General features: G+C 52.5%; 1 protein-coding gene and 1 non-coding gene across 7 annotated transcripts; one reads left to right on the plus strand and one right to left on the minus strand.

Annotated features, from left to right (window-relative positions):
- Nucleotides 1–461: 461 nt before the first annotated feature.
- PGAP6 (post-GPI attachment to proteins 6) lies at nucleotides 462–9,838 on the minus strand. Of its 6 annotated transcripts, XM_004270374.4 has the most exons (13): nucleotides 9,469–9,833; nucleotides 5,751–5,928; nucleotides 5,477–5,669; nucleotides 5,077–5,204; nucleotides 4,608–4,876; nucleotides 4,205–4,524; nucleotides 3,718–3,805; nucleotides 3,519–3,642; nucleotides 2,965–3,101; nucleotides 2,379–2,557; nucleotides 2,164–2,310; nucleotides 1,221–1,337; nucleotides 462–872 (listed from the first exon to the last, which is right to left on the minus strand). In XM_004270374.4, the coding sequence occupies exons 1-13, from the start codon at nucleotides 9,596–9,598 to the stop codon at nucleotides 576–578; spliced, it is 2,307 nt and encodes a 768-aa protein (XP_004270422.2). In that variant the 5' UTR covers nucleotides 9,599–9,833; the 3' UTR covers nucleotides 462–575. The 6 variants fall into 6 exon arrangements, with proteins under 6 accessions (XP_004270422.2, XP_049555482.1, XP_049555481.1 ...); XM_049699525.1 differs by having other exon boundaries at nucleotides 3,519–3,805; nucleotides 5,077–5,171; nucleotides 9,469–9,837; XM_049699524.1 differs by having other exon boundaries at nucleotides 2,164–2,289; nucleotides 3,519–3,805; nucleotides 9,469–9,837.
- Nucleotides 9,839–12,234: 2,396 nt separating this feature from the next.
- Nucleotides 12,235–12,341, plus strand: LOC117201551 (U6 spliceosomal RNA). The gene has a single exon (XR_004483615.1). It is a non-coding gene; the product is annotated as a U6 spliceosomal RNA (small nuclear RNA).
- The last annotated feature ends 11,585 nt before the right edge of the window (nucleotides 12,342–23,926 follow it).

The following is a 23,926-nucleotide window of genomic DNA, read 5'->3' on the forward strand; positions in this document are numbered from 1 at the left end:
CGGACACCCCAGTGACATCAGCTCCCTGGTAAATGTGGTCACTCCTTCACACGGCAAATGTATTAGCAGGGGGCATCCCCATGCCCGCGGCAGGCTGGCATTCAGGGGCACAAAGTGTCAATGAGCCAGGGATGGCATAGCTCCCAGCCTATGGGGCAGGGGCCCATGGGAGGTGGGCTCAGGCCTCCTCGGCCCACCTGGGTCTCTCATACCACAGCCTCACAGGGGAATAGGGCAATGGGGGACTCTTATACTATATCTCCCTCCAACCATCCCCAGGCCAGAAGAACTCAGAACCTGACCCCACATGGTACCTGTGGTCTCCAGGCAGCTAGGCCCAGGCCCCAGGGGCCACTGCAGATACCAGCTGGGACCTGCAGAGTGACCGAGTCAGCTGGCAGCCAGTGGGCACAAGGGAGTTGGGGGTGTGGTCCTCTCCTCAGGAGGAGAAAGCAAAAGAGTGCTCAGGGCAATTTTATTCAGTTGGAAATGGATCTGGACAGGGTCTCTCTCCTTTGGTCCTGCCCCTGGCTAGAGAGATCATCAAAGCTGCAGACGTCCCCAAGCTGGCTGTGTCATGTCACTGTGTACAGCTCGTCCCGGTGGTTCTTGCAGATCTCATAGTGGCAGGTGAGCTTCTGGGAGCAGGCCCAGGGCTTGGTGTGCTGTTCACGTGGTGGCAGCAAGAAGGCTGCGCTCCCTGCCAGCAGCATGTGCCAGATGCTGTGGGTATAGTAATAGTTGTCGCTGGTCATCATGGAAGTGTAGATGGTGATGGCCACAGCGGCCATGGAGATGCCGGGCAGGAGGTAGAAGACCCAGCGTTGCCAGGAGGGGGGGTAGCAGTGGCGCCGGCGCCCGCAGCGGTACACCTGGAGAAAACCACCGCACGAGTGTTGGCACAGGGGCTGCCGCCACAGCTCCCAGGGGCCTGCCCTGGTCTGGGAGTGTGGGTTGCTTGGAGGGGTTCAAGGGCACAAAGATCTATGGTTCCTCAGGCCCAGGCCCTGGGCATGAAGCCACACTGAGCCCCTGTGGGTGCCACTGGCAGCCCTCAGCAGATCTGGAGGACTCAGACCCAGGACTGAGAACATGGCCAAAATGAGGGACCATGCTCTCTCCTCCCAGAGTAAGGCTGTATGGAGAGCCCATGCTCTTTTACCCCAATTAACCAGGAGAGGGAGCCTGGGCAGGACCCCAGGCCTGTCCTAGTTCCTTACCCACATGGTGACCATGACCACAATGGCAAAGAGGCAAGGCCCCATTGTGTTCCAGGCGGCCCTGCGGTCCAGCTGCAAGGACATGGCGAAGACCAGAGCGCCCAGGAGAAACAGAACCTGGGCAAAACACAAGGACGATGGCAGGGTCACAGGAGCCCTAGGCCTGGTTCGTCTTTAATGGCACAAGGTCCAGCAGGAGCAGGTGGTTTGGGCCTGCTGGTCATCCCACTGTCCCTACTGCCCCCCAGCACCTCTGCCAGTCCCCTTGGAGCAACTGGCACACCCTGCCCTGCTCTGCTGGCTGGGAGGGAGGTGCCCCTCCTCCAGCTCCTGTATTGCTGGGATCCATCAGTCCCAAGGGTCCATCTACAGGTGGATTTCTAATGCGTTCTGTTTTGGCCGCGCTGCACAGCTTGTGGGATCTTAGTTCCCTGACCAGGGATTGAACCCACGCCGCCCTCAGCAGTGAAAGCACGGAGTCTTAACCACTGGACTGAGAGGTAATTCCCCACAGGCGAATTTCTGGGGCACAAACTTGGGCAGGCAGGGCACCAGGGCACGCATCTCCATCAGCCAAGCCCAGCTACAGCAGAAAAGTCCCTGAAGTGTCCTCAGCACCAGGGACTCCAGGAGCACAGCTGGGTGCTTCTCAGGGAGGTCTGGTCCAGGGTTGGGTCTCCAGACCTCCTCTCTGAATGGGGCCCTGGGAGAGAAACAGGCCTCGCCCAACCCTGCCCACCACCTTCCTTTCCTGGCATCCTCCGAGCAGCTGACACAGTCCCTTCAAAACTGGAGGCAGCCTCTTCCAGCAGGCGACTGGTCAGTACAAGAGGTTTTGAAGGGCAGCGGCCAAACCCCCTTTCTGGTGTCTCCCTCGACACGCTGTGCACGAGGGCTTCCACCCACCCAGAGCCCAGACCCCGGGTATCAGAAAATCGCTCACGTATTTCAGGGCAGCCTTCAGCCGGGCCATGCAGAGGACGGTGACCCAGATGGACACTCCAGAGCCCAGGAAGTCGCAGTACTGCAGTGTGTCATAGTTGAGGATGCACAGCACCGCTTCACCCGGCTGGTCGCAAGCATGGTAGAACTGTGGGGCCGGGCGGTGAGCAGCAGCCCAGGTCCCCCTACCACCCCCAGGGGAGCAAGCAGGCCTACCGTGGAGAAGAACATGGTGTAGGCGTAGACGGAGGCCTCCACCAGGAGGGAGCGGTGCACGGAGATGGCGATGGGGGCCAGGAACACGAGGTTGCTCAGGGTAAGCAAGAGGGCAGCCGCCTTCTGCTGGGCCGCCGTCTGGGCTGTGCTGTTGTCTGTGCAGCTCCACCCACGCCAGCCTGTGGGCCAAGGCAACGCAGGGGGTCTGAAGCCGGGCAAGTCGGGCAGGCTTGGCAGGGGGCACTTTGGAACCTCAGGGCCCGCCCCTCACCCAGGGCCCTGCAGAGAAGCCCCTTCCTCACCCCTGAGCAGGCCGGGACAGATGTGGGTAGGTGTGGGGCACATGTGGGTAGGTGGATGCCAGTGTGGGTAGGTGGGGGCAGGTGTGGGCAGGGGAGGCCAAGATCAGAAGGCAGTACCATCTCTGGAGGTGCCTCTCTGTGCCCGCACGGGGGCACGGTAGGGGTGGGAAGGGGGCATCTGTCCTTGCTCTTCGGGGGCAGAGCTGGGATGGGCTCCCAGAGGAAGGCACAGGGCTGGGAGGCCAAGGGCACGAGTGGGGGGAGACATCAGGACTGTCCCTCACCTGCCTTGCAGCTGCAGCCCGCATACAGGTAGCCATGTCTGCGCAGCAGGAGGCACTGGCCGTAGGGTCCACAGTCATTCAAGCAGGGCACCAAGTTCAAGGTGGTCTCCACGAGGACCGAGGCCTGCTCACACTCCCTGCGAGGAAGGGGCCATAGGAAGGCTGGCTGCTGAGGTCTGCCGGTCAGTCACCCACCAGTGCTCCCAGCAGGGTCTTGGACACATGAACCCAGAGTTGAGACCCCTGAGCTCCGAGCCCTGGAGGACAGCAGCCACAAGCTCTGCGAGGCCAAGATGCCCCTCTTCTTCCCGCTGCCCGAGTACCAGCCTGTCTGGGGCTGTGTCCTGGACCAGTCCCCCTGCTTGTGTCCGGACTCTCAGAGCTGCCACAGGAAGAGTGGCCAGGTGGAGGTGGGGAACCCTTTAGAACTCCCAGAAGTCAACTGACCCTGCACGGCTTGCAGGAAGTTGGGTCAGTCCCAAACTGGGATGCGGGCAGCCCTGTCCATGGTCCCGAGCGCAACCATGTGGCCGGCTGCCCTCAAGTTTACTTACTCAGGTCTCTCAGGGCACATGAGCTGCAGGGAGAGGTACCAGTTGTCTGTCTCTGGGTAGGGGATGATGAGGTTGGCCGTGGGAGAAGAGGCACTCAGAGACAGGGGGTGGCCCTGGAAGAAGGCTGCAGGGGAGGAGGAAGGCCTGGTCATAGGGAGCCAGAGGGCCTGCTGGTCCCTGGGCCGGATGCCACCTATACCTGTGGTGCAGCTGAGCGAAGCGTTGAAGCTGAGCAAGGGTGAGGCAGCAGTCACACAGGCTACCACTGAGGTGTTGGCAATCGCAGTCTGGAAAGGAGGCCATTCAGGGTCAGGCCCTGGCCTCCACCTCAAGTTCACCCCTGGTGCTGGGTGCTGTTCTCCGTGGCCCCCGCTGGCTCAGGGCCTACCAGGACCCTTCCTCTCCAAGCCTGCGGCACCCAGCTTCTGACCCTACCTGCAGCCCTGGGCCTGCCGACGGGGACCTGCTGCCCCGCAGAACAGGCCTTCTGTTTCTCAGATGGTGCCTGTTCTGGCCCAAGGCGTGCTGGGCTCACTTTGTTGCCCGAAAGGCCACCCCAATCCCGTCTCCGTGCCAAAGTCGGCACAGGGAGGCCTGAGCAGCATCACTCCCCCCAGGCAGGTCTGAGCCCTGGGCCCTGAGCCCTGATCCGAGCCGGGCCTCTAGGAGCTCTTGAACCAAGGTACCTTGTTGACCCGCATGGAGATGGTGAGGGAGCCCCCGCTGTCCATGCCTGTGTTGAGGTTCAGCCGCATCACCGAGGGCATGTCCGACTGCACGAGCACCGAGACCCTGTCCAGGGGCTGGAAGCGCACAGATACCACGTCCACGTCTTCCCGCAGGACGGGGAAGCTCCTGAGGCAGAAGGAGCCGCCGCCCACCCTGCCCCTCCGGTCCAGGTCCTGGTAGCTGGGGGTTGGGGGCAGCAGACCAGTGGAGGCGTTGCTGCTCTGGTTTGGGCTGCTCTGCAGAAGGTGCTGGAAGTTCACACTCCACGGCCTGCAGGCTGTCAGGACCACAAGGGGCTCAGCTGGAGGAAGGCCTGAGGGCGGAAGGCAGGGGGCAGAGCCATCTCCCCGCTCAGCCCACCTGTGAGGGCAGCCACAGCACTGAAAGCCACGGACACACGGGGCCCGGCAAGGCTCTTGGCCGTCACTTGCAGCCACCGGTCCCAGGGTGGTGAGGGCAGCAGCAGGTGGCAGGCCTGGGTGGGGCCGCTGCAGGTGAGCACCTTCTGGAAGTTTCCAGGCAGGGTGGCCGAGCCCACGGTGAGGCGCACAGGGCAGCCCAGGCTCCCGTTGAACGCACAGCCCTGCAGCTCCAGCCGCAGCTCCTGGGTGTACTCGGGGACGAAGACCCTGCAGCCAAAGGGATACGGCCTCACTTGGGCTCTGCAGCTTCAACCAACCTCCCCATATACTTCACCCTCAGAGTGGTAGCCAAAGGGCGCGAGACACCTAGCCCCCACTTCTTAGCACGACCCAGAGACACAGACCCACTGCTCTTTCACCCACAGTGAGGACAGCAGTACCACCCACTCCACCCAACCTCCACTCACTTGAGGTAGCTGGGGTGGGAGAGAAGGGTCTGTGGAAGAGGCACGTCAGGCTCCAGGATGGAGACCTCGACCACTCGCACGACCAGCATGTCAGGCTGGAAGATGTAGGCACAGGTGGGAACAAAGTCCTAAGGAGAGAGTAGGCACAGGGGAGAAGGGGAACCAGGAGGGGGCAGCAGGGCTGGACCAGAGAGCCCTAGGGTTGGGGGAGGTGGGGCTGGACCAGAGAGCCTGTGGGGAAGGGTGTCAGGGCTGGACAATAGAGCCCTAGGGTGGAGGGGCAGGGCTGGGCAACAGAGCCCTGAGCAAAGTCTGCCCTGGGGAGATGAAAAATAGGGACTGGCCATTCATGCACTGTGGGGTCCTGCCCACCCCCTGTCCCTGGAGGGAGCCCCCTTACCTTCACCTCAATCTTATGGGATGAGGGGGGCAGGTGGGCGGCCACAAACCAGTCCCCGGGTGCTGGGTGGGAGATGTTGATGGAGGCGTTGCTGTGCAGCATCTTGAGGAAGAAGGAGGGCTGAACGGAGGTGTTGTCAGGGAAGCTGGTGCCCAGTGGGTTGATGATGGGAGGGGCACCATAGCGGAAGTACCTGGAGGCAGGGAGAACAGGGCAGGCTCAGGTGTCGCCCAGGCGGCTCAGGCGGGGGTGGGGGCAGTGGGTGGGCACCTACACGGTGATCTCCACGTTGGTGCAGGTGGGGCCACTGCCCCTGGACACCTGCAGCAGCCAGCGCAGCAGCACTGTGTCTGGGGGTACCCGGAAGTGGAAGAGCCTGGCGCTGCCATACCAGCTGTAGAAAGCCAGCTTCTGCGGGGCCTGCGAAAACTGCTCCGACACCAGCCTGGCATCTGCGGAGAAGGCGCTGTCAGCCAGGCCAGGGTGCCCAGGATCCCCCTCCCCTGGGGAGAAGATGGAGGCCCTCATGCCTGGCCTGGGCCGGAGAGAAGGGGCGAGGGAAGCCATGGAGCCCCTGGGATGCCTGGCATGCCCACTCTGACCTCGGAAAGGTCACTGCTCCCCCCCAGCCCTTGGCAAGGGCCCAGGGCTCAGAAGTTTTCACTCAGGCATCACGTTCCCACTCACGTGCACACATCCATCTTTCTAAACACCTCCAGCTCTGCCAATGATCTCTAGCTCACAGGCTCAGTCTCCCACAGCCATTCCTCTGCCAACTTTCCCCAGATCTCCACATCCCAACCACCAGCCACCCCTTATCAACAAGGCCCAAGCCACCCAACACCGATCACCCCAACGGTCTCAGACCTTAGAAGCAGGAAGAGCCCCACTCAGACGGCAGCTCCTCTCCACACTGGTCACAGCCCCCCTCCCCTCCCTCCACTGCAGCCCTGGCACATCCAGGGCTGAGGGATGGAGTCTGAAGGGCACAGGAAGTGGTCAGGGTGGGAGCCCCCCCAACTGCCCTGGGCACTGGACGCCAGGACACTCTCCCCCACCTCCTCTGAGCCTCCCTAGCTCCAGCATCCTTGATCCTGGTTCCACTGGACAGGCCAGGGAGTCCAGGTCTGGAGGCTGGCCGCCTGCTCAGGCCATGATTTGGGATACAGTTGCACCAGAGCCATCAGCCCTCCTCACCCAGACAGGAGGCAGGCAGAGACCCTGTGGGGAGGGGACCTAGGCTGGAATGGCTACCCCCCAGCTCCAGTGGGCACAAGCCCCTGCAGAGTGGCCCCAGCCCGGGGCTCCCCTGCACCCCAGTACTGGCAGTAGCTCCCAGGCCCCCACCTCCGTGACTCGCCAGCTGCCCTCCCCCACACACTCCAAAAGTTTGCACTTGCAGCCCCCTTTTGTCATGCCAGCCTTTCCCAGACCAGCTCTGAAGGTCTGCTGGGACTGGGCACAGAGGCCTGTGGCCCCAACCTGGATTAGGACCCTCCTGGGAGTGTCCGGCACAACCTCGGCTGGAGCATGTGTCTGGGGCCCATGGTGTAACCACCTGCCCCATGAGTGGGTGAGGGTGCCCACTCAGACCCCCCCTCTAGGGCCTCCCAGAGAACAGGCATGCTCTGGTGCTCTCTGTGTCCCAGGGGTGGCTGACAAGGCACCTGGGCTGCATGGTAGGAAGCGTGGCCCCAGTGGCCCCAGTGGCCCCAGCACCAGCTCAGGCCTTGTTCTCCACGTGACCTTGACCATCCCTTCCCCTCTCTGGGTCCTAGCTTCCTCTGAGTTGGCTGAGGCGGACAGCACCTCCCTTTGGCTGCCCCTCCCTCCATGGTTAATGGATGTTAAAGTGCTTTAAGAAGAAAGGCATTGTGGACACAGCAGGGTGTGGTCTCCCTCTCCTCTGAGCTGGGTACCTCCCCCTGCCCCACTGGGAAACTGGCAACTCACACCACCCCAGCAGCAAGCCCGGGCCCTTCCAGGTGGGCCAGGTGAGCAGGTAAGGGAACCAGGTGAGCAGCTGGCTTTCCTGCCAGCCTCCTGACCCTGCCATGGAAACACCCTGAGAAAAGATAACAGCCCACTTGCAAAGCCAGTCTGAGCTCGGAGGAGCCTGGTATGGGGGGCTGGGCAGGGGTAAGCATCACATAGGACACACTCCAGGCTTTCCAGGTCTACTGGCCACCAAGTCCCAACTGCCAACTGTGGCCTGAGTGCCAGGAGACTAGCAGCCACTGAGCTAATACAAACTTTCTCTTGAGGCTGCTGCAACCCTCCCCCCACCCCACCCACCCCACCCCAGGACCACAGGACCTTAGAGAAACAGTCAGCCAGCCCACCGGGCACCCAGCTTCTAGATGGGGCCAGGCAGGGGAGGTCCCGCTGCAGTGTGCAGCCCCCTGACCAGAGAGTGTCCAGGTCCTCTGGCCCCTGCCAGCCCTGGACACCTGCAACCCAGCTGGTGGCTGTGAAGTTTCAGCAGGTGCATGAGAGATAAGAGGGGTCACCCTAAGACCCAGTGGTCCCCACTCCCAGGCCACACAGCCCCTCCAGCACTGCACCCCCAGCTCTGCAGCTCTCCATCTGAGCCAGATGTGGAAGACACATTTCTGATATCAGGGAGCACCAATCACATGCACACCTGCTCTGCCCACAACCCCCTCCAAGGACACAGGGCTGGGGGTAGGAGAAAGAAAGTCCCTGAGCCTGTCCTGGGAACCCTAGTAAGGGCACCCTGTCCCACATCCTCCAAACCAGGACAGGCACACAGTGTGGAGACCCTGCCCACCCAGAGACCCCAGAAGCCAGGATCACACAGAAACCAGGATCACTTCAGCAGGCCTGGGAGGTGAGCGGCTGCCCCAGGTTTTCCATCTCCATAAACTCTTCACCAGTGACCCCTCACCTAGCCCTGATCCCGGAAAAGGAGGAAAGGAGAAATCAAGCATGACTTTCTCATCTGTACCCGATGGAGCAATTTCATCAGGGGCCCATCTCGGGGAAACTGCCTTTCATTTCAAGCTGTGCCAAGCTCAGAAACCAGAGGCACAACCCTCAAAGAAACAGGAGCTTGGAGAAGCAAGATTTCAGAGAAGGGGGGATGGGCTGGGAGCCAGCCCCAGGCTGTGCTGGGTAAGCTGCCTACTGCCCGGTGGGGTATCTGGGCCCTCCCAGCCCCACCAGCCTGGCCACCAGAGAGCCCAAGGCCTCAGGAATCAGGCAGTTTACTCAGCATCCTCAGGTATCCTGCAGAACCCCAAGGACAGCACCTTCTGGTCTAGCCACCGCCTTGGGCCTTCGTCAAAGGGAGTGGAAGTTCCCAGACAACACAGAGGTGCCCATTTCTCAGAACCACTCTGGCCTGCTAGTGTCCTGAGGACGACTGGGAGTCTAGCCTCCAACAAGCAAGGTCAGCTGTTGAAAGTGACCGCAGTAGGGTGGTGGTCACCTTGGGAGGAGTGGAGGCATTACACCCACCCCAGCTGCTACTCTAGGATCTAAGCAACTTTTTCCCAACTCTGGCCCTCTCCCAGACCAGATGAGGACCCAGGAATCCCACGGCCCAACGTTTCTTCCCAGGGGCTCTTAGCTCCCCCCCGCAGCTCTTGGAGTCCCAGAAGAATCCCCCTGGGCCACTTCACCCCCACGTCCTGGTGTGCGAGGCTCGTGCCCGACCAGAACCCGTTGGGAGGAGGAGGAGCAGGAAGGAAGGGAGGACTCGCTCCTAGGGGACCGTCTGGCTGAACCCGGCCCCGGGGACAGAGGAGGGGGCGCGGGTGTCCCTTCTACCGCCCGCTGTCACACTCGGTGCCCCGTAAGGGGCCGCCCTGCGCCCCCAACCCAGGGTGGGGACCTGGGCCCTACGTCCGCGCCAGGTGAGCGCACAGGTGCCCCCAGGTGACTCACAATCCCGGCCGCTCCCCCCACTGTTCCCTCCGCCCCCCAGCCCGAGCCCCCGGGATGGCGCCCGCGGGTCCGCGCTCGCTCACCGCTCTTTTGGCCGTCGCCGGCGGCGGCAGGCGGGGACCGAGCGAGCAGCAGCAGCAGCAGCAGCGGCACAGCCACCGGCACCACCACCGCCACCGCCGCGCCCCCGGTCCCGGTCCCAGCCTGGCGCATGGCTCCGCGCTCGGCCCGGCGCTACCCGACCCGCGTACCCGGCCGCCCACCCCCCCCGCTCGGGCAGCCACGGCCGCCACTGCGGCCCCAGCCGCCGCCGGTGCCCTGGGTTCCCATCGTCCGGGCCGGTCCCAGCCGCCGGCGCCCCGGGCACTTCCGCCTGAGAGGCCCCGCCCCGCCGGGAGCTGGGCCGGAGAGGGGCGCCGGGCGCACGGCGCTGAGCTGGGCTCGGGGAGCGCGCGGGGAAGGCGATCTGAAGGAGGGTGCGGGGCGGGGGTCGACGCGGGGCGGGGGTCGATGCGGGGACCAAGAGGGCGCGCAGGGAAAATGGGTCGGATGGAGGTCCGGACTGGTGGGGGACTCGGGCCCGCGACAGTGCGCAGGTGGGGGAGGCGGGGCGGGATGGAGTGGAGGGTCTCGGGACACGTGGGGCGGAGGGAGGAATGGGGGCGAAGGGTGGCGCGGGACCCCGGGGGCCGCGGGGGTCTTGGTTCAGAGAGAGAAATGGTGGGGCGTGACTTGGAACGCGCAGGAGATTCGAAGCGTCCGCGGAGTGTCCCCACATGCTTTCTGGATGCGCTGGGGGGACCCCGGGACGCCAGTGTCTTTCGGTCCCTGCTCGTGGGCCGGGCGCCGCGCGAGGTCCGGTCAGCCTGCGCCGGCTCCTGCCTCCCGGAGCTAGACTCCCCGGCCGGCCTCCCGGCGCGTCACACCACAAAGGCGCTACGAGTATGTGTGAAAAACACTTTCATGGAAAAATGAAAAGGCTCCTTGTACATATTTCGTACACTGTGAAGGTGGCGATTCACGTCAGTGGGTGGGACTCACTCACCCTTGACATCCGGGTAGATTCCAACAGATTAAGGATTTCAGCGTGAAAAGGAAACGATGGAGGGACTGGAAGAGTACATGGGGAAACTTTTTCACAGTTTAGGGGAAGCGAAGGCTTTTCTACATGTGACCCAGTAGGCTAGAGGCAAGATAGAAATTCAGCTACGAGCAAAACTGAGTAACCACACTCAAAAAACAAGCCTCAAATGGGAGGACACTTGCAACTCACATCACAAAGGGCCGATCTTAATGAGATTACTAATAATAAAGAGTTCCTACAAGTAAATAAGAAATATCAACTCTCCCACAGCAAACCACCAGAGAAGATTCCTGGAAAGGATATGCAGATGAATATTTCCCTCCTTAGAGAAATGCAAACTGAAAAGCACCCAGAGGCCTTCTTTCACCTAACAAATCTGCAGAGATCAAAAAATTTGATCCTACCGAAAGGGTGGCATTGCCCACAGACTTTCTTAGGTTTGCTGAGCCTCCCGGGAGCCCCAGTCCTGCCACCGCTGTGCATTTTCCCTGCAGATATGGTCACAGAAGCGTGAGGCTGCATTCAAGTGCAGCATGCACCTAGATATTGGTCATGAGGGTATGGGCATTAGAGTCATGGGTACCCAGATCGAAATTCAAACACTGTGATATTATAAACACTGATCCAGTGGGCTGTTAAAAGGAAAACCAGGAAGCTCTGTGTACTAATTGGGAATGGTCTACCAGGGGGACTATTAGCTGAAAAAAGGGAAGGGCAGAATAATGTGTTCAGAAAGCTACCATTTTTGTAGAAAAAAATTTTTTTAATTTGCATATCTTAAAGACGTAGAATGCCTGGAAGCATCCAGCAGCCGGGGAGGGAAGGGAGCCCTGTGGCCGAGGATTGGTAAGAGGGGCTATACCTGTTTGCACCTTTCGAACTTTGTACGTATGGGGGTGTTCGCGCGTGCGTGAGGGTTTACCGGTTGGGAGGGAAGAGAAGCTGACCGGGGAGCCCAAGGCCACTGAATGCTGGGGGGTAAGGGGGGACGGTGAGGCATGGTGGGAGGGTGGGGGAAGGAAGTCCCAGGTGTGAACCCTTAAAAGAGACCCTTTATTCCTCTGGAATCTAGGCTGGACCCCCCTCACCCCTGGCCGAAGGGGGCTCCCAGGTTCTCAGTTTAAAGGGACAGAGACCAATTCTGGATTTTGCTGAGCTTCGATTTTAGTGCACTGTACTGACCCAGATCATGCTGGGGACAGCAGCTGTGGTCAGCACTGAGCCCTGCAGACTGTTCCAGCCGAGATCCATCCCTGCCCCAGGCTGGGCTCAGCGGTCCCCCACCAGCCCTACCCACTCTGAGTGTCACCTCAGTGTGAGGCTCCCGGGCCAAGCTCCCCAAGCAGGCAGGAGAGGAGGCATCGGTGCTCCATCTAGGGGGCTCAGGAGAACTCTGCTACGTAACAGAGTATTAATAATGGAAAGGAGGGACTTCCCAGGTGGTCCAGTGGGTAAGACTCCATGCTCCCAATGCAGGGGGCCAGGGTTCAATCCCTGGTCAGGGAACTAGATCCCACATGCATGCCGCAAAAAGGTCCCGCATGCCACAACTGAAGCCCAGCGCAGCCTAAATAATAAATAAATATTTTTTAAAAAATGGAAAGGACCCACCTGGGAGGCCAAATGTGAAGATGGAAACAGGCCCAGTGGCAGGAGGCCCCTTCTCGAGGTCTTGCGGATACACGGTTCTGTATCCTACCTCACACTACACAGAAAAATGAATTCCAACTGGATCAGGCTGTCAACTGTCAAGAATAAAATGATAGTGCTTGCCTCAGCAGCACATATACTAAAATTGGAACGATACAGAGAAGATTAGCATGGCCCCTGCACAAGGATGACATGCAAATTCGTGAAGCGTTCCATATTTTTAGGCGGGAAAGAGGGGAGGGATAAATTGGGAGATTGGAATTGACATTTACATACTACTATATATAAAATGGATAATTAATAAGGACGTACTTTATAGCACAGGGAACTCTACTCAATACTCTGTAATGACCTATATGGGAAAAGAATCTAAAAAAGAGTGGATATATGTATATGTATAACTGATTCACTTTACTGTACACCTGAAACTAACACAACATTGTAAATCAGCTATAATCCAATAAATTTTTTTAAAAAAGAATAAAATGATAAAAATATTAAAAGGAAACTAGAACACGTCCCTTAGAATACAGTCATGGGAAAGAATTTCTTGAGCAAGACAGGGAACCGGGGAACATGAAGAAAAAGTTACTTATTTGACTACATTTTTTAAAATGCTATGTAATTATAAAAAGTGTGAAAGGATAGACGTCATCAATTAAGTCAAAAGACAAATGGGAGAAAACATGTGCTTTGTGTGATAAACGGTGAATATACCTAAGATAGAAAGGAAATTCACACACTGAAAAAAAGACAGTCCAAAAGAAGACACTAGAAATATCCCATATCCCGGCAATTTACAGAAGATGAGAAAGATGAAAGTGGTCCCCTGGTGGCAGTGAGTGACAGGGGCAGATGTTGCCAGGGTAGGATGCCCCAAGAGTGATGCTCTGGTTTGAGTGCTCCCCCTTGGCAGCCCTCACCAGCTTCCCTGGGCTGGCAGATGCAGGTCAGGCTACCTGGGACCCCAGCTCCGAGAAGAAGCCACCCACACTGGCTCCCCCTGCAGTGACCCGAGCAGGGGTGAAAAGAGGTCTAAAATGTTTAAAGTTGCAGTCCCAAAAGGATAGGAGAGAACGAGGCAGAAAAAACATGAGAAATTTGGTGAAAGACATTAATGTACAGATTCAAGAAGCTCAGTGAATCCTAAGAAGAAATTGTACAAAGAAAATCACACCCAGGCACATAATAGTCAACTACTGAAAACCAAACAAAAAGAGGAAATATTGAAAGCATCCAGAGAAAAATGACATTCAAGGGAATAACAATTCAAACAACCTATGACTTCTCTGCAGAAACAATGGAGCAGACAGGACGGGGGGAGGAGAAAACAGACCTACATGGTTGCAAGATTCCTGCATCTTACATGAAGTGGCACAGTATAAATTCTAAATAGTCTGTGAAATGTTAGGGATGTAATTACAATCCCTAGAGCAACCAGTATAAAAATAATGCTAAGGTATACCTAAAAATCCAATAAATAAATTAAAAGGTATTTTAAAATATTCATTTAATCCGAAAGAGGTCAGGAAAGGAGGAAAATAATATAAATCAGAGGGGGCAAACACAAAACAAATAATAAAATAGGAGACCTAACTCCAACCATATCAATAATTACATTAATTATTCATGGACTACAAACTCCAACACTCCAATTAAAAGGCAGAGATTATCAGACTGGATTTTCTAAAAAGCAAGACCCAGCTATCTACATCCATAAAGACACAGATGGGTTGAAAGTAAGCGGATGGACAAAGACCCAGCATGCAATAATAAACATGAGAAACTGGAGTCCCTATATTTCTATTAGATAAGGTGGACTTCAAGACAAAAAGTATCACCAAAAAAATTTTTTTTCATAACCATAAAAGGGTCAATTCATAAGGAAGAAATAAATATGTATGCACCTATTAAAAGAGCGTCAAGGGACTTCCCTGGTGGTCCAGTGATTGAGACTCTGTGCTCCCAATGCAGGGGGCCTGGGTTCGATCCCTGATTGGGAAACTAGATCCTGCATAACACAACTGGGAGCCCGCATGCTGCAACTAAGACCCAGTGCAGCCAAATAAATAATTTTTAAAAACCAGTTCTTGGGCTTCCCTGGTGGCGCAGTGGTTGAGAGTCCGCCTGCCGATGCAGGGGACACAGGTTCGTGCCCCGGTCCAGGAAGATCCCACATGCCGTGGAGCAGCTAGGCCCGTGAGCCATTGCCGCTGAGCCTGCGCGTCCGGAGCCTGTGCTCCGCAACGGGAGAGGCCACAGCAGTGAGAGGTCCGCGTACTGCCAAAAACAAAACAAAACATAAAACCAGTTCTCCATAAACTTCAAAGAATTTGGGTGATACAGAATATGTTCTCTGACCACAATGGAATTAAATTAGAAATCTATAACAATAATTAGGTAACTAGAAGTCAGTGAAAATCAGACTCAGGGTCTCCTGAGAGGCTGCTGGTTTGCAGGTGTTGGGGAAGGGGCAACCTGGAAACTTCCACGTTTACCCAAAGAGGCACAAGATTAGAAACAGCTGGAGAGCCGGTGTAGGGCAAGGAGACAGCAGCAGCAGGGCTGGTACGGAGTCTGGTTCTACTGGGTTGCCCCCTCCTCCCACCCTGCAGGGCAGGGTCTCTCCAAGCAGGAATGTCCCAGAAATTCAAGGCTGTCGCCCCTCATTCCCCACCCATCTCATCCTTAGTCAGGCTGCAAAAGTGTCAACGGGGGCTTCAGTCATCTCAAGGCTAGACTGGGGTAGGATCTGCTTCTAAACTCACATCCGTGGCTGTGGCCTCAGGTCCACACTGGTTGTTGGCCAGAGACCTGGGTTCCTTGTCACGTGGACCTGCCCGTAGGGCAGCTGGAGCTCTACGCAGGATGGGAGGGAGGAGAAAGGAAGAAGCAGATCAGCGGGTCTGGTCACCAATCCTGAAGGCAACCTCCCATCTCCTGCTGTTTTCTCCTTGTCACTGGGTGCAGCCCACACTCAAGGGGAGAGGGTTACGGGAGGGTGTGGGCGGAGTGGTTTTCTGTTATTAACTTGTAAGAGTTCTTTATAAATTCTTCATACTAGACCCTGATCAGATTTATGAGTTGCAAATATTTTCTCTGGCTCTGTAGCTTGTCTTTTCCCTTTCTTGATAACTCCACGCTGTTCACCTAAACGGGTTTGGTCAGCTGAGAGTCTCACTAGCAGTGAGGGGTTCCAGTGGTCCACATCCTCGCTAATATCTGGAATTTTCAGACTTGGAGATTTGTACCATGACTTTATTTGCGTTTCTCTGATTACTCCTGAGGCTGAGCACCTTTGCATTATTTACTGGCTGTTAAAATTTCCTCTTTGGAGAAACGAATCTTCAAGTATTTGCTGTGCTGTTGGGCCATTGGTCTTTTACTCACTGATTTCTGGTCATAGAGCACTAGACGTGCACAGGTTTTAAGTGGTGGAAATATTCTTTCCTGTTCTGTGACTTGTCTTTTTCTTTCTTCATGGTCTGTGTGTGTGTATTTAATATATTTTATTTTTAAGAGTTTTAGATTCATAGCAAAATTAAGCAGAAAGTGCAGAGTTCCCATATACCCTCTGCCCCCAAACATGCACAGCCTCCCCCACTATCACCATCCCCCACCAGGGCGGTCATTTGTTACAGCTGAAGAACCTACATCCTAATCATCCACAGTCCGTAGCTTACATTAAGGTTCACTCTTGGTATTGTACATTCTATGGGTTTGGACAAATATATAATGACATGTATCTATCATTATAGTACCATACAGGGTAGTTTCACTGCCCTAAATATCCTCTGTGCTCTGCCTGTTCATCCCTTCCAGTGCCCAACCCCCGGCAATCATTGATCTTTTTACTGTCTCCAGAGTTTTGCCTTTTCCAGCATGTTATATAGTCAGAATCATACAGTATATAGCCTTTCCAAACTGGCTTCTCTCACTAAGTGATATGTATTTAAGTTTACTCCATATCCTTTTAGGGCTTGATGGCACATTTCTTTTTTCTTTTCTTTTTTTTAAAGACCTGTTTTGTTTTTTACCTTTTATTATAGAAATTTTCAAACATACACTGAAATCAAATCATACACTCAAGCCCTCACATACCTATCACCCCAGTTCAACAATCATCAACATTTTGACAGCTTTGTTTCATCTACTCCCCACCCTTTCTTCTTTTTCTTTTAATATTTTTATTTTTTTAATTTATTTATTTTTGGCTGTGTTGGGTCTTCGTTGCTGCGCACAGGCTTTCTCTAGTTGCGTTGAGTGGGGGCTACTGTTCATTGTGGTGCACAGGCTTCTCAATGCGATATCTTCTCTTGTTGCAGAGCATGGGCTCTAGGCACGTGGGCTTCAGTAGTTGTGGCACGCGGGCTCAGTAGCTGTGGCTCGTGGGCTCTAGAGTGCAGGTTCAGTAGTTGTGGTGCATGGGCTTAGTTGCTCCGTGGCATGTGGGATCCTCCCGGATCAGGGCTTGAACCCGTGTCCCCTATGTTGGCAGGCGGATTCTTAACCACCGGGCCACCAGGGAAGTCCCTTGTATTTCTTTTTATTGTTGAACTATATTCCACTGTCTGGATACACCACAGTTTATTTATCCATTCACCTACTGAAGGACATCTTGGTTGTTTCCAAGTTTTGGCAATTTATGAATAAAGCAATTATGAATAAACCTGCTATAAACATCCATGTGCACTTTTTTGGGGACATACATTTTCAACTCATTTGAGTAAATACCAAGTATAATGATTGCTACAGCACATGGTAAGAGTATGTTTAGTTCTGTAAGAAACCACCAAAATATATTCCAAAGTAACTTCCATTTTGCATTTCCACCAGTGATGAACTAGTGTTCCTGTTGCTTTACATTCTTGCTAGCATTCGGTATTGTCAGTGTTTTAGATCTGGGCCATTTTAATATCTTCATGGTGTTTTTTATGAAGTTCTTCATTTTAATGTAGTTGAATTTGTCAATCATTTTCTTTATGATTAGTGCCTTTTGTGCCTGAAGAAATTCTTCCCCTTAGAAGGTCCTGCTTATAGTTTCTTACCTTCTGAAAGCTTTATAGATCTGCCTTTCATATTTAGGCCTTTAACCTACCTGAAATTTATTTCTGTGTATGTAGGATTAGGTCTCTCTCTCTTTCCATATGGATACCTGATTGACCCAGCAATGTTTATTGAAAAGTCTGCATTTCCCACTGATCTGCAGCAGCTCCTCAGTCATATATTTGGTGCTCGTACATGTATGAGTCTGTTTCTGGGTTCTCTATCCTGTTCCCTTGGTCTACTTGTCAATTCCTGGGCCAACACATGGTCGGAATTATTACAGCTATGTAACAAGGACTGATAGCTTGCAGAACAAGCCCTCTCACCCTCATCTTCTTCAGAGAGTCTGGGTAGTCAGGCACCTTGCATTTCCGTATTGTAATTCGAGACCACAAAACAATCCTGTTGGAACATTGATTGGGGTCTGTGGGTCAAGGTGAGGACAGCTGACCACTGGCCCTGGGCCCTGGCTCTATCTGAAGGGCTCAGGGGTGCAGGGTCCGAGACAGGATGTCTGTCGTCCTAAGTCTCAGAAGGAACTAGGGCTGCCTTGCCAGGAGGAAGCTGAATGTCAACAACTTGGAGACAAGAAAGTCATGCACCAGATGAGGACAGAGACTGAGAGAAAGGACGCTGTTGCAGACCAGCCTCACTTGGACCAAACCTGGCCGGCTTGGGGGAAGGAGAGAAAGGACTCTTCAGGTGGATACATGGCGGGGGTTTTAACCCACGTGAAACTGGACCTGTAACAACTGAAAATGATCTGAGGGCTATGAGATCTACTCCTCAAAAGATGCGAGAGGAGAGTCTAGAAGGGAGGAATGTGGTCACGGAGAAATAAATACCGAGCAAATGTATTGATAAAGTGCTTCCACGTTTAGTGCCGGACGCGGGAGGAGAGTCAGCATCAGAGGAGAAATGAACAGCCTCGTGTTTGTGCTCTGCTGTATCAAGTGCGGTCATAAAGTGCTTCCTTCTGGTATCTTCCTTTCTGAGGCTGGGTTTCCTGGAGGTGGACCCTGATGTGGACCTGTGTGAAAATGTGAGAACGATGTTTTAGGACGTGGTCCCAGAGAACACTCAGGGGGAGTAGGAAGTGGGTCTGGAAAGGGAAGAGAAGGAGGCCCAGGTCATGGAACTCTGGCCTGATCTCTCGGGAACCTCTGAAGGCACCCCAGAACTGTTGCGATATGGGAGCCAGGGAGATGCAGGGTGCACATCTCTGCCTCTGGGGGAGGTAAATCCCCCAGCAATCCCACACAGTGGCAGTGGGTCTGGAAGCCTGAGGAGGGCGTCAGGGTGCAGGAGAAGGACAGGAACAGGGACCAGAGGGGACAGGACGAGACAGGACAGAGCAAGAAGCAGCCCATGTGCCAGAACCCTATTCCCTGAGGCACCGTCAGCAGCACTTTCCAGAGGAGGGGACGGGGGCTCAGGGCGGGTAAAGGTGTAGCCTTAGAAGAAGGACCAGGGTCGAAACTCAGGTCTCCTAACTCACTCAGCCAGCCACTTGTGAGCCTGAAGTCTTCACACAGAAGCTGCACAGATCCTGGACAGAAGAGGATGCAGTGAACTGTGGTCGGAGGAGCAGTGGACCTAGGGCCACTCTTCTACTTGAGCCCTGGCTTGGCCACAGAGAAGACAAGGGATTCCACATCTCAGATGAGCTCAGTTGAGCCAGGCTGGGTTGAGTGGAAGGCATCTCAACAAATTACCCCAAATCTGAACGGCTTCACACAACAGCCAGGATACTTTCTGCTGATTTTTTGCTGAGTTAGGGAGTTGGGTAGGGTTCAGCTGGTGGCTCTTCTGCTCCCTGAGGCATAAGCTGGGGCTGGAACTCTCAAGATGACTACCCACACTTCTGGTGCTTTGGTAGGGATGGCTGGGGGCTGGGGGCTCTTTCTTTCTCTTTCTCTGTGGCTGCCTTAGGCTTCTTTACACGGAAAGGAAAGTCCAAGCCCATGCATCCCAAACGGCAAAGGCAGAAGTGTAGATCTCTAAGGCCCAGATGAGGATGTTACCCAGCGTTTGTGCAGACACAACCAGCCACAGGGCCAGCCCAGATGCAAAGGGGGTGGGGAAGCAGGCTCACCTCCCAACAGGAAGTGGCCACCTTGCACAGAGCAGTACCGTGAGCCAAGTGCTGCACTGTCTCTGGGAACAGGGATCAGTCTGGGGCTGGGCTACAGCAGCCTCAGAGTCCCAGAGCAGTGTAGGGCCTGACCTGTGCAGGGTTGGAAGTGGTTTGATGAAACAGCCAAGATGTCTCAAGACATTTAAAATATGTGACATAATAATAAATGCTTTTTCATTTTTTTGGTCTTTTTTTTTGTTTTTTTTTCTTATTTTTTGCTTTTTCATCTTTGAAAAAACAGCTTTGTTGAGAAATAATTCCATACTAAACCATTCACCCATTTAAAATTTACAATTCAGGGGCTCCCCTGGTGGCGCAGTGGTTGAGAGTCCGCCTGCCGATGCAGCGGACATGGGTTCGTGCTCCAGTCCGGGAGGATCCCACATGCCACGGAGCTGCTGGGCCCGTGAGCCATGGCCACTGGGCCTGTGCGTCCGGAGCCTGTGCTCCGTAACGGGAGAGGCCACAACAGTGAGAGGCCCACGTACCGCAAAAAAAATAAAATAAAATAAAATAAAATAAAATTTACAATTCAATGATTTTTGGTGTACTCACACATATGTGTAACCATCACCACAGTCAATTTTAGAACATTTTCATCTCCTAAAAAGAAGCTCCAGGGACTTCCCTGGTGGTCCAGTGGTTAAGAATCCACCTTCCAATGCAGGGGATGCGGGTTCAATCCCTGGTCGAGGAACTAAGATCCCACATGCTGCAGGGCAACTAAGCCCTCATGCCTCAACTAGAGGGCCCGCATGCCGCAAAGAAGATCCTGTGTGCCGCAACTAAGACCTGAAGCAGCCCAAAATAAAATAAAATAAATATTAAGAAAAAAGAAGCTCCATACCGTTTAGCTATCACTCTCCCATTCCCCCACCACTCCCCACCCCCAGCCCTAAGCAACCACTAATACTACTTTCTGTCTCTGTATATTTCCCTATTCTGTACTTTCACATGAATGGAATCATACAATATGTGGCCTTTTGTGACTGAATTCTTTCACTCAGCATAATGTTTCCAAGGTTCCTTCAAGGGAATTCCCTTGCGGTCGAGTGGTTAGGGGAAAAAACAGTTCATTCAGGTTACAGCATGTGTTAGTATTTCCTTCCTTTTATGGCCGAATACTATTCCACTGCATGGACTGACCACATTTTGTTTATCTATTCATCAACTGATGGACATTTGGGTTATTTCCACCCTTTGGCTACTATAAATAATGCTGCTGTGAAAATTTGTGTACCAGTTTTTGTGGACATGTACTTTCATTTCTTTTGGGTATATACCTAGAAGTAGAATTTCTGAGTCATATGATTCGATTTTTAATCATTTGAGAAATTGCCAGACTATTTCCCAAAGTGGCTGAATTATTTTACATTTCCATCAGTAATGTAGGAGGGTTCCAATTTTTCCACATCCTCACCAACACAGGTTATTATCTGACCTTTTGGTTCTAGCCATGATAGCGGGTATAAAGTTGTCTCTCAGGGTTTTGATTTGCATTTCCCTGATGACTAATGATGTTGAGCATCTTTTCAGTGCTGAATCAAAGTGATTCAGTTATATTGTAAAGCAATTATACTCCAATAAAGATGTAAAAAAAAAAGTGATTCAGTTATATATTCTTTCTCATATTCTTTTCCATTATGATCACAGGATATTGAATATAGTTTCCTGTGCTATGCAATAAGATCTTGTTGTTTATGCATTGCATACATAATAGTTTGCATGTGCTAATCCCAAACTTCCAATCCATCCCTTCTCCACCCTCCTCCCACTTGGCAACCACAAGTCTGTTCAGTGAGTCTGCTTCTGTTTCATAGATAAGTTAATTTTTTTAAATGATACTTTTTTTAATACATTTTTATTGGAGTATAATTGCTTGATAATACCGTGTTAGTTTCTGTTGCACAACAAAGCAAATCAGCCATATGCATACACATGTGCCCACATCCTCTCCCTCTTGAGCCTCCCTCCCACCCTCCCTATCCCACCCCTCTAGGTCATCACAAAGCACCAAGCCAGTCTCCCTGTGCTATGCTGCTGCTTCCCACCAGCCAACTGTTTCACATTTGGTAGTGTATATACGCCAATGCTACTCTCACTTCGCCCCAGCTTCGCCCTCCCACCTCACGTCATCAAGTCCATTCTCCATGTCTACCTCTTTATTCCTGCCCTGCAACTAGGTTCATCAGTACCTTTTTTTTTTTTTTTTTTAGATTCCGTATATATGCGTTAGCATACGGTACTTGTTTTTCTCTTTCTGATTTACTTTACTCTGTATGACAGGCTCTAGGTCCATCCACCTCACTACAAATAACTGTTTCATTCCTTTTTATGGCTAACTAATATTCCATTGTATATATGTGCCACATCTTCTTTATTCATTCAACTGTCAATGGACATTTAGGTTGGTTCCATGTCCTGGCTATTGTAAATAGTGCTGCAATGAACATTGTGGTGCATGTCTTTTTTAAAAAAAAATTATTTATTTGGCTGCACTGGGTCTTAGTTGTGGCATGCGGGATCTGATTCCCTGACCAGGGATCGAACCTGAGCCCCCTGAATTGGGAGCACAGAGTCCTAACCACAGGACTACCAGAGAAGTCCCGTAGATAAGTTAATTTGTGTCATATTTTAGATCCCACATATAAGTGATATCATATGGTATTTGTCTTTCTCTTTCTGACTTACTTCACTTAATATGATAATCACTAGGTCCATCCATGTTGCTGTAAATGGCATTATTTCATTCTTTTTTTTTTTTATTTCATTCTTTTTTATGGCTGAGTTATATTCCATTGTATATGTGTATCACATCTTCTTTACTTATTTATCTGTTGATGGACATTTAGGTTGTTTCCATGTCTTGGCTACTGCAACACCACTTGTTGAAAAGACTATTCTGTCTCTCATTGAATGATCTTGGCTTCCTCACCAAAATCAGTTGACTACAGAGGTATGGTTTTATTTCTGGACTCTCAATTCTATTCCATTGGTCTATATGTCTATCCTTGTGCTGGTACCACACTGACTTGATTTTTATTGTTTTGTGATAAGTTTGAAATCAGGAAGTGTAAGCTCTCCTGCTTTGTTCTTTTTCAGGAGTTTCTGGTTATTCCGGGTCTCTTGCAAACCCACTGAATTTGAGAATCAACTTACCAATTTTTACAAAGAAGTCAGGATTTTGACAGGGATTGAGTTGAATCTGTAGATCAGTTTGAGGAGCATTGACATATTAACATGTTAAGTCTTCCAATCCATGAATGTGGGATGTTTTGTCATTTATTTAGATTTTCTGTAATTTCTTTCAACAATGATTTGTAGTTTTTAGAGTATACGAAATCAAAAGGGAAATCAGAAAATACTTTGAGATGAAAGAAAATGAAGACACAACAAAACTTATGGAATATGGTTAGTGCAGTGTTTAGAGGGAAATTTATAGCTGTAAATGTCTATACTAAGAAAGAAAAAAATATTTCAAAACAATAATCTAATCTCCCGTCTTAAGACAGTGGAAAAAGAAGGTCACTTGTATTTAACATTGTACTGAAGATTCTAGCCAAGCAATTGATTAATAAAATGAAAAAAAAAAGACATCCAGATTGGGAAGGAAAAAGTCAAACTATCTCTATTCCTGTATGACATAACCTTGTATGTACAAAATCCTGAGGAATCCACTAAAAAACTATTAGAATTAATAAATGAGTTCACCAAAGTCTCCGGATACAAGATCCATATACAAAACTCAATTGTATTTTTATATGCTTGTAATGAACAACTGAAAATGAAATTAAGAAAACAATTCCATCCACAACAGCATAAAGAAGTATATATGCTTTTTGAAAAACTCATTACAGGGCTTCCCTGGTGGCGCAGTGGTTAAGAATCCACCTGCCAATGCAGGGGACATGGGTTCGAGCCCTGGTCTGGGAGGATTCTACATGCCACGGAGAAACAAAGCCCGTGCGCCACAACTAGTGAGCCTGCACTCTAGAGCCTGTGAGCCACAACTACTGAAGCCTGTGTGCTACAACTATTGAAGCCCGCGCGCCTAGAGCCCGCCCCGGCTCCGCAACAAGAGAAGTCACCGCAATGAGAAGCCCACACATTGTAATGAAGACTAGCCCCCACTTCCCGCAACTAGAGAAAGCCCACGTGTAGCAACATCCAACGCAGCCAAAAATAAAATAAATTAAAAAAAAGAAAAAAAAGAAAAGAATCCGCCTGCCAATGCAGGGGGCATGGGTTTGAGCCCTGGTCCGGGAAGATCCCACATGCCACGGAGCAACTTAGCCCGTGCTCCACAACTACTGAAACCCGCGCGCCTAGAGCCTGGGCTCCGCAACAAGAGAAGCCAACACATTCAGAAGCCTGTGCACCCCAATGAAGAGTAGCCCCCGCTCATCGCATCTAGAGAAAGCCCGCGCACAGCAACGAAGACCCAACACAGCCAAAAATAAATAAATAAAATGAAAACAAAAAGAAAACGAAAACTCATTACATAAGATCTTGCAGCTGATCTCATATTTCAAACAGTACTGCGCCATCTTCTCAACTGGAACAATATAGTAAATGAGAATATCTGTGATTTCTGCTTGCGATAAAGTCACAGGCACCGTAAGGG

The sequence above is a fragment of the Orcinus orca genome, chromosome 16 (assembly GCF_937001465.1).
Source record: "Orcinus orca chromosome 16, mOrcOrc1.1, whole genome shotgun sequence".
Lineage (NCBI taxonomy): Eukaryota > Metazoa > Chordata > Mammalia > Artiodactyla > Delphinidae > Orcinus > Orcinus orca.